The sequence below is a fragment of the Hipposideros armiger genome, unplaced genomic scaffold, assembly GCF_001890085.2.
Source record: "Hipposideros armiger isolate ML-2016 unplaced genomic scaffold, ASM189008v1 scaffold_288, whole genome shotgun sequence".
Classification (NCBI taxonomy): Eukaryota; Metazoa; Chordata; class Mammalia; order Chiroptera; family Hipposideridae; genus Hipposideros; species Hipposideros armiger.
The window spans coordinates 1,728,192-1,739,160 of NW_017731638.1; the positions used below are offsets into that span (position 1 = coordinate 1,728,192).

At 35.8% G+C, this 10,969-nt stretch overlaps 1 protein-coding gene across 5 annotated transcripts in view; it reads left to right on the forward strand.

The window, feature by feature from the left end:
* EFHC1 (EF-hand domain containing 1) overlaps nucleotides 1–10,969 on the forward strand; it is a 72,136-nt gene that overhangs the window by 19,051 nt on the left and 42,116 nt on the right. For all 5 annotated transcript variants that reach the window (XM_019658737.1, XM_019658738.1, XM_019658740.1 and 2 more), the window contains 3 exons: nucleotides 1,207–1,494; nucleotides 4,451–4,600; nucleotides 5,790–5,982. In XM_019658737.1, the coding sequence (XP_019514282.1) occupies nucleotides 1,207–1,494; nucleotides 4,451–4,600; nucleotides 5,790–5,982 (631 nt within the window). The remainder of the gene's footprint in view (nucleotides 1–1,206; nucleotides 1,495–4,450; nucleotides 4,601–5,789; nucleotides 5,983–10,969) is intronic.

Below are 10,969 nucleotides of genomic sequence, written 5' to 3' on the forward strand. Positions count from 1 at the left end.
ATATATCCCATCCCCCTTACCCTCTGGTAACCACTGAACTATCGTTTGTGTCTGTGAATTTTTGTTTTTTTATTTGTCTTGTTCCTTTGTTGCTTTCAGTTTTATATCCCACATATCAGTGAAACCATATGGTTTCAACTTTTTCTGATTTATTTTGCTTAGCATGATAATCTCAAGATCAATCCATGTTGTCACGAATGGCACTATTTCATCTTTTCTTATGGCAGGGTAGTATTCCATTGTGTATATATACCACATCTTCTTTATCCAGTCATCTATCGAAGGACACTTTGGTTGTTTCCATGTCTTGGCCACCGTAAATAAAGCTGCAATGAATATTGGAGCACATATATCATGATGGATAAATACAAAGTATTTTGGGCTTTGCAGCTGTCTTAGTTTGCTTGAGCTACCCTAATAAAATACCACAGACTAGTGGCTTAAACAATAGACATTTATTTTCTCACAATTCTGGAGGCCAGAAGACCAAGATCAAGGTTCCTGATAGTTTGGTTTCTGGTGAGGGCTCTCTTCCTGGCTTACAAACAGCTGCCTTCTTGCTGCATCCTCACATGGCCTTTCCTCAGTGGGTGGTGAGAGAGAGACACACACACACACACACACACACACACACACACACACACACATGCTAGCTCTCTTCTTACAAAGCCACCAGTTCTATTGGATTAGGGCTCCACCCTTAGGAACTCATTTAAGGTTAATTACCTTGTAAAGACCCTTTCTCCAAATACAGTCACTAAAGGTTAGGGCTTCAACATATGAATGGGGTAGGAAGACACAATTCAGACCACAGCAGCAGCCCATATGGTCTCTATCACAACTACTCACAACTCTGCTCTTATAATAGGAAAGCAGCCATTAGCAAATAAGTATTAATTATTTACATAATTATTTGTGGATACTGAAATTTTATTTTCATGTAATTTCCATGTGTTGTGAAATTTTATTCTCTTGATTTTTAAAAATCATTTAAATACGTAAAAAACCCATTCTTAGCTTGTATATAAAAGCAGATGGCAGAGGTAGGTTTGTACCAGGGACCATAGTTTGGCAACCTTTGATTTAGAAGACAGGAGTGATGAATGTTCAAATCTCCCCGAGTGATTCTGTTTACCGGAGGGTACTTGATATTTTTTGGATAAGAAACTAATACAATGTCATTTCTCCTTCCCTTATGTGTTACAGGTACTGAAATTTGATGCCTATTTCCAAGAAGATGTTCCTATGTCAACTGAGGAGCATTATAGGATCCGTCAAGTGAACATTTACTACTACCTAGAGGATGACAGCATGTCTGTGATAGAGCCCATTGTGGAAAACTCTGGGATCCCTCAAGGCAAGTTAATCAAACGCCAGCGGCTAGCCAAGAATGACCAGGGAGACCATTACCATTGGAAAGATCTAAATCGAGGAATCAACATTACAATTTATGGCAAAACTTTCCGCATTGTTGAATGCGACCGATTCACACAGGTATAGTACATATTTTTGGAAGTTTGGTGTCTGAGGCGTCATTCTAATTTATGGGAGGATACATTTCATTTATTAGGGTAAGAGGAGGATACAGATAATGTGTTCTGTATGGACTGTTATATAGGTTAATTTGGTATTTGTGTATGTGCTGACACGCGCCAACATTATGTAGTGACATTTTTTCACAATGATAGTCATACATATCCATTCAAATGAAATTAAACTCCCATCATAGCTGAACCATTTAATAAGAAATCAGTTCACACGCCAGTTCAAAAAGAGAGTAGGGGAGACAGCGCCCTTGATGGGAGGGAAATACAAAAGAGGCATTGGACAACTTATCTGAAGTTTGAATTTACAAAAACAGTGTTCACTACCCCTATTCGCAGATATGAGCCGAAAATTTTTTGTGCAATTTATATTTTCTCTGTAAATCATACTTGCTGTATTCTAGGAAAACTTAGTATCTAAAGAATTCCTGAAACAAAACCATTTTTTTATTAGTTTCAGGTGTACAAAACAATGCAATAGTTATACTTGTTCACCCCTCAGAAAGTGACAACCCCCCCCAATCCACCGCCCCCTACCCCCAATATCATACATATCTATTACAATTCCTTTGACTCCACTCCTCATACTGTACTCCACGTCCATGATCATATATATATATATATATATATATATATATATATAAAATTATAGTTGGCATATAACATTATTCAACAGCAGCTTCAGAAATACAGTGCATCGGTCAGGCCTTTACACCGTCCATGAAGTGGTCTCCCTAACAAGACATGAGCCCATCTGGCCCCCTAAAAAATATTTACAACATTATTGATTATATTCTCCAAACTGTCTTTTCTATCCCTGTGGCAATATTGAAGTTTTTAAAGGAAAATATTTTTTATATTGATGAAAATCCTCTACTGTTTCTATTTCATAAGTATGGATTTTTGACAACTTTTCTTATAGCTGACAGAGAGAGGGAGACCGACCCTTCTTTAGCACAAAATGGAGTTGATAGGTGATCGACTTCAAATTTTTCTTAATTAAAAATTTTTTCTAGAAACAAGGATAGTTTATGAATTATTTTATGCCTTTAATCTCATGTTACCTAATGCCAGATGTGATTAATTTTTACCATGCACTGAGCGCCTATGAATTTACTCATTTATGTTTTTAATTCAGTAATTTATTTAGCAAATACTTATTGAGTGCCTGCTATGTGCCAGGCACTGTTCTAGGTGCCAAGTATAAAGAATTGTCCTTATGGAGGTTATTGTATTCCGGTTGGCGGAGACAAATAATAAGCAAACAAATATATAACATGTCAGATGTTGATAAGAGCTATAGAAGGAGCTAAAGCAGAGTAAAGGTGATGGGCATTAGAGGGGGTTGCTGCATATAAAAGCTGGTCAGGGAAGGCCTCACAGATAAGACGACACATGAGCAGAGACCTCAGGGAACTAGGAAGCACTCCCAGACCTAAAGGAGTCATACAGGCAGGGTCCATAGGTTGTCCAATGACAAGTGCACCTGCCTCCCTGATGCTTTGGTGCTAGATGAGACACTGGGACTCTGAATGCCTGAGACTGAATGGCCCTGACTGACTGCACATGTGCACAGAGCACATGTAGTCATGCTCTCCTGAGACCCACCAACCTGTGTCTGTTTTCCATTTTGGGAAGATTTCCCCCTTTCTCCCTTCTTGCTGTCAAAGACATTCCCTGCTCTCCCCTCTTTCTGGGACACTTTAGAATAATCTTTTCAAAGAGTTTAGGCTTTATCTAAAAGACAGGAAGAACAGTCAACCTCAGGAAACTTCTACATTCCTGCCCAAATCCCTAAGGTAAGGTTAACAAAGGGCCTGGTTATCTGTTGAAAGCAACAGAAAAGAGTAAAATACCCATTTAATGCCTCAATTAATAATCCTGCTACAATAATACATCATCTCAAGGGAAAGAACTTTATTTATAGTCATTATCTCCAGCTCAGTAGTTTTAATGAATGTTAAGATCGTAATATTTTAATATTGAAAGGATATTGGAGACTGCCTAGTAAAACTTTAAATACTAAGATTACAAGCTAGTTAGCAGTAATACTAGAAGGCAAATATTTTGGCCCTGAGTTCTGTATATTTTCTATTGAATTCTCCAAAAGCAAACCACACAATTCCCCAAAGCAGCCCAGATTTCAGGTTAATTTCCAGAATGTAAACAGATGCCATGAAATTGTTTTTTTCTGATTATCAACAAAGTGACAGTTCATTGTGATGGTGTTAAGAAGAAATGTCAAGTTGTGTTAACAGATATAGTGATTCTTAAAATATTGTATTTATTAATAATCAGCAAAATGAAATTTATGATCATGCCAAGTTCAGATGCTTTCCTTAACTTTTTCTGGTGAGATTTGAATGGCTGATTTGTCTTTCCTGCTTTGCTGAAATCTTTTTCTGGTCCAAAATAACCTGTGGGTACACTTTCTTTACTTTTTTTGTGGGGGAGACTTAAACATATACTTGTTTTAAGTGAGCTGGAAAGTTAGGAATTTGATTTCAGCTGACTTTTGCCATCGTGCAGCTCACCCCTAAACCTGATAGGAGTCACATCTTGTTTGAAACAGTGGTTAGATTTCAGATGTGTGTATGTAAGCAGTCCTGGGACGTACTCTGTGCTTGGGCACCTAACTAAATTTGATTGACCGGAACTCATCTTTAGAGCTTATCATATTGCCTATCACTTTTGTAATATAGAGCACTTAAGGTAATTATCAGTTATTATCTGCATTATAGAGTTGTTTCAATTGGAGGCTCAGCACTGCTAAGACGTGCTCAAGCTGCAAACTGATAGTTAACCTAGGCAGTGGCATAGAAATTATTACACTTATTTTCACTCCATCAGTTAATACTTGACGAAGCTTCAAGAAAAATGATCATTACTGATTTTGAACTACTCAGGTATTTTTGGAAAGTCAAGGAATTGAATTAAATCCTCCTGAGAAGATGGCTCTCGATCCTTACACTGAACTCCGGAAACAGCCTCTTCGTAAGTATGTCACCCCATCGGACTTTGATCAACTCAAGCAGTTTCTCACCTTTGACAAACAAGTAAGTGACCTAGGCACCTTGGTAGGTTTACTGCTTTCCAAATGTGACAATGTTTATTAGCAAGCGATTTTGGTAGATTTGTGTGTTGAAACACTACATCTATAATGTAACCATTTGGATAATGCTATTTTTCTGGTTTTATCTGCAGTTCAAGGGGTAGGAATGCCTGTTTTATATTAGAGACCCAAAGAAGATTGTGAAATTAAGTCTTGTGACTTCCACCAAACTTTAATATCTTAAAGCAATTCCTGAGCTACATCTGCTTCCGACTTTACATTTCCAGCTGACTGCTTCTTTCCCAAATATGAGTTCATCTCGTAGAATCCTTTGGGAAACCTTAAATGACTTATTGGGAAATTTCAAAGTTATTGCCTATATGTAGGTTTCTAATGTTAAAATAATAATTTCACAGAAATCCCGTTGCAGATGCTTCCTTGTTAAATTGTATGTTAATGTATGAGTACAGAATGTTCTGGGAATTTTCCAGCTCTGTCCCCGCCTTCTTATCCTCCCCCTTGTAGGCTGGTGTATGGAAGCAGATTTCAGTCGTCTCTTTTGTTTACTAAAGGGAAAAAGAAAACAGAGGGATCACCTTCAGTGCTTATTTGCTGTTATATTTTTTCTCTCAGACATGTAATTTCTTTTAGCTCGGAAAATTTTACCTAGCACTGTCATAGTCTTTTAAGGACATTCTTTATATCAGTCATATTTCTGTTATTATTTTGCATTTAAAGATTGTGTTGTTGATACTGTTACTAGAAGTTAATGTGTTGATGGAACTAAAAAAAGGCTGGTTAATAAATGAAAATTATTCCCATACTAATTATATATAAGCCATTCAATATATAACACCTTTATTAACTCATATAAACCACTGTATAAAGGATCCATTGCTCTTTTAATTCAGCTTTTCTTTCAGTGACTAATATTTTGGATCAAAGTGAATTCTTCTTTCTCAACACAAACTTATAAGCCTATTATTTAATATTTTCCAGCTGTTGACATCTGGTATATAATTTCAGATGTTTTTGTATCTTTGGTGAATCTTTTTTTTAACCATCTGAGATTGCTTCATAGTCTTTCTAGCTAATCTTTTCATTATTGTATAATATATAAATGCCAAAGTAACTAAGTTAAACTCTGTACTTGTAGAACTCTTACTGAAGTCACTGCATTGGGTTTCTCAAAGGTTCTTCGATTCTACGCAATCTGGGATGATACAGACAGCATGTTTGGTGAATGTCGGAACTACATCATTCATTACTATCTTATGGATGATACAGTAGACATTCGAGAGGTCCATGAACGGAATGATGGGCGAGATCCCTTCCCACTCCTGATGAATCGCCAACGCATGCCCAAGGTTTTGGTGAAGAATGGAAGTATGTTTGATTCAGTTTATCTTCTGATAATTGGGACCTTTTTTAGACCTCAAAGGGGTTCCTTAATCAGTGTTGTCATTCCTGTTTACACTTGGAGACTCTTGCTGTGTTCTCATAGGTTCTCAAAAAACGGCTTTTCCTCCTTTCTTCCTTCCCTTGCCCCTCATCCAGGCTTGCCTCTGAAATGTTCTGGTGGAGATGACTGATACCCAACTCAAGGAAACAAAACCAAAACAGTAGTAGGAAATCCATTACATGTGGAAGAGCAAGGCTTCTGAACCAAAGCAACTTAATACCAGATTTTTAGTGTCTTTCTAAAACAAGCTTGCTTTCGTTCAAAGATATAACTTCCATTTCTAGGTGTGCTTTCTTGACTTCGCTTCTCACCTCAGCTTCTTCCTAAACAGGAAGTTTCTCTGTGGGATAATTTAAGATTGGAAAAGGCATGTCTGTGACTCATAAAGGTGGAGCTCCATTGTGTCAACACTTGTTTTTTCTTTGCTGGGGTAAAATAACCTAGTGGATTGGAGAGTGAGAATGCAAGAAAATGCAGTCAATACCTGCCATCCATCAATATTTTGGGGGGATACGTAGGCTTGCTTTCATTATTGACTTAGTAATTTAAAAATTTTCTCTTAAAAATGTCATGTTGGTTGCATGTAATGTTATCTCTCATGCTTGGATGGCTGACAGAACTCTGTAAAACTTTTCTTCCCTTTTTTCTGTTTTTTTGGAGCTAGGAGATAAGAAATTCCAGGTATTGAGCAAGAGGTTTGCCTTAGAGGTTTTAAACAAATTGAGATTAGAGGTTATAAACAAAGTGGCAGTGTGAAGGCTAAATTCAACCTACCCACATGTATTTCTTGGCCTGCACAGTGTTTTTAAAAATGCAGTGTTATTTGGGGGCAAGGAATTGGAGATTTCCATCATTGGGAGAGTGGATAAACAAAAGATGGTGAAGGTATAGCTTGATAAACATGCGGTACTTAGAAGCAATAAACAAAATATACAAGAAAGCAAATGGATGAATCTTAAAAACATAGTTATGTTTAGAAGAAAAATGAGATGTCTAATGCAATAACATTTACATAAAGTAAAATATGCACAAAACAGTACACACAATACATACATAATCAAAAAGCTGTATGTTAGAATTCTTATATGTGAAGTAGAAGAGAATGAGATAGGGGAAAAGAATAAAAGGGAGTAAAAATTGTCATCATTTTAAAGTTATGAGTTAACCTTAAAAATCTTTTTTTGAAAAATGAGAATAATTGCTAACACAGCTTGTATTTTCCGATAGCAACAACTAGATATCTGTCCTAGTTCAACATAGTCGGGTTGCTACCTACTATATTCTTTTACTTAACTTCCCGCACAACCCGTTCTCTTGGAGTTCTATGACATTGGGACTAATGTACTAATTTTGGCCTTTCACATTGCATAAATTCCTGCTATCTGGAGCTAACATACATTAGATTTACAGTAGATTAAGAGAAAGAATGGGAATGTATTCAGGGTAGCATGGGAAAAGTGTCACTAAAACTGAATTCCTTGAAATTTCGGATTCCATGTTTGCCTTTGCCTTATCAATGTGACCTACATCTAAAATTTTCCATGTTTAATCATCCTCTTCTACAACTTCCCAAGTTTTAACAAAGGTTTCATTGGTAATATGGAGAGGCCTATGTAGGGTCCTTCTAAGAGGTAGGAAACATACATCTTTTTGTGAAAGTTATTGTTAGTCATGCAGTAGCAGGTCAGAAAAGGCTAAACTCCCATCAGCTCTATAGTTCCTTTAACTAAACTGTGGTGTTAAAGAGGTGGCATTTAATTGACTCTCAAATGCATTTATCCAATGGATAATTTTTACTAAATTCAATTAAACAAGAGTTAAATATGCTATGGGAACTATTTCATGTTCTAAGTGCTGTGGAGGATACAATGAAAATGTTAACTTCCAGACCTGGAATCTCTGTCCTTAAGTAACATCTAGTGACTAGGGAGACAAGTCATATAAATACACAAAGCTGTTAAGCAATACTACAAGTGTAACAGATTACCTGATTATTCAATTCGTTATGTCATGTAGCAGAGCTCAGAGGAAGAGATGTGAGCTAGAATGACAAATGAAGTCCCTGTGGGAGAGTTGGGGTCGGACCCAGATTTAGCACGGCAGAGAACAAAGGGAAGGAGCACTTCAGAGAGAAGAATACAAGCAAGGGTTGGGAGTTAGAAACAAGTATGGCATGATTGGGGATGTCCCAGAGACAATGGCTGGCCAGAGAGCTCGTGCTGGACAGTAACAGGAAATTATGGGAATATATTTTTAAAAGTTATCTCTGCCAAGGCCTTCTTTTAAGTAGATAAAATAAGTAAAAATTATATTTTTATGATGGATGGAATTAAAATATCTAAAACTTCTAATTCTAAAAATCCTACAAGTTCTGTCTTTGTTGAAGGTAATAGTAGTGAGTAATGTCAGAAGAAGGGTGTCTGCCCTTCTACCACTCAGCTGTTGAGCCTACGACACTAGGTTCTGAAAGTCTGTTAATTATCCTTCAGGCTAGCTTCCACTCTTTGATCTTGCCTTTTCCTGAAATGCATACGTCCAACAACATCAAAATTGTACACTCTAAATATGGGCAGCTTATTTTAGTCAATTGTACCTCAATAAAGTTGTAAAAATATAAAACATGACTAGATATCATAGTCAAACTTAAGAACGCTGAATTAAAAAAGATCATAAAAGCAAACAAAGCATACAGAATGGCATTTAGAATGACAGCTGCTGTCTCAATAACAATAACAGTTAGCAGAAGACAGTTTAGTATAGTTTAATATCTTCAAAGTACTAAGAAAAAAATAGAATTTAATACCTGGATGCTTACTAGGAAAATTCTTGAGTGTACTACTTCTGGTAGAAAGAAAATGATTCCAGAAATAAGACCTGAACTATAAGAAGTGATATAGAAAATGTGAAAATGTGGAAAATCTAAATAAACATTGATTTATAAACTAAAGTAACAATGTTGAATTTGTGGGGGTTAAAAAATATCAAGGTAGAATTAAAATATAATAATGTCAGAGGAAGGGTGATAGAATTAAAAACCAAATTTTTTAAATTAGATTTATAGGGGTAACATAAGTTAATAAAATCTAATTTTTAGGCATACATTTCTATAATACATTCTGTATATTGTATTGGATGCTCACCACTCAAGTCTAGTCTCCTTCTGTCACCATATGTTTTACTCCCTTTACCCCCTTCATTTTCCCCTCACCCCTCTACCCCTCTGGTAACTAGCATACTATTGTCCGTATCTATGAGTTTGTTTGTTTGTAAAAACAACAAATTTTGGAAAAGTTACTTTTTAAGAACATACGTAAGATATAGGGACATAGGAAGGTTTAAAAAGATGCACAAGCAAATAGCAAAATAAACTGATAAGGCTATATTATTATCATATAAATAGACATTAGGGCAAAAACCATTGCTAGAGAGAAAGAGGATCATTACATATCGCAAGAATTGTATTTACTAGGAAAATGTAATAATTCTAAACTTGTATTTAGTTAATAATATGGCTTTGAAACATATAAAGCAAAGATTTATAGCACTATTATGCAAAGAGAATGAACAAATCCATCAAAATGGTGGGAGCCGTTAAACCATTTCTTTTAATACTGTTAGATCAAAAAAGCAAATCAATAAGCATATATGATATGAACAATATAATTATCAATATTGGTTTAATGAATACATCAACACCTGGAGAATTCCCATTTTTTTCATGCACAAATAGAGTACATCAAAACTGATCAGTTTTAACAAATTTTAAAACTGGGCTTCTTATACCATATTTTCTGATTTTAAAACAATTAAATTAGAATTCAGTTTTGGAAATATAACAAAAAACTCATGTATTTGGAAATTGAAAATCACATTTCTAAATAATCCATGAGTAAAAAATTACTATCAGAAAATACTTAGAATTGAATGATAGCAAAAATTCCCCCAGAACTTTTAGATACATCTAAAGTGGTACTTGGAAGAAGATGTATAGATTTTAAATGCTTATTTAAGAAAAAAGACAGACTGAAAAAATAAGCTAGGCATTCTTCTTTAAAAATTAGAAAAGGAATGATAGAAAAATATCTAAAGAAATTAAAAGAGAGGAAATAATAAAGTATGAGCCTCAGAATAATGGAATTGAAAACAAAAGTAAGAAGATTTATCAAGTCAAAAGTTGTTTCTTTGAAAGGACTAATGAAATGACAAACCATTGACAAAATTTATCAAGGGAGAAAAGAAAGAAGGCACATATACATACAAGTAATATTAAAAATAAAAGAGGAGGCATACTTAAAAATGCAATAAGAATTAAACAAAAAATAATAGAATAATACCAACAACCTCATGTCAATACATTTGAAAACTTAGGTGAAATGAGCAAATGTTTACAAAAATTTAACTTGTTCAAGAAGAAATAAAAATCAAATGTCTTTAACATTAAACAAATAGAATCTGTTAAAATTTTTCCCACAAAGAAAACACCAGATCTAGATAATTTCTCAGATTTTCCAAATATTTAAAGAACATATCATTCCAAGCATAATACAAATTCTTTCATAGAAAAGAAAAAGAGCTTAATTCATTCATTAAAAAAGACTAATAGGGCCGGCCGAGTGGCGCAATGGTTAAGAACTGGTTTGGGACGCCAGAGGACCCCGGGTTCGGATCCCACATATGAGGACCAGTGACACTGCCCCCCACAGCTAAGATGCTGAACAACAGCTCAACCTGGACCTGGGCTGCCCATGAGTTGCCGGCGATGGCGTAGGCTGCAGCCCTTGTGGCAGTGGGTTGCCATGGGCTACCGTGTGTAGCCAGCAGCCGCAGTGAGTGGCCGTCCAGAAGCCAGCGACTGATCTGCCTCACCAGGGAAGAGCGCAATGATGGTGCCAACTTGGGCCAGTGAAGCAA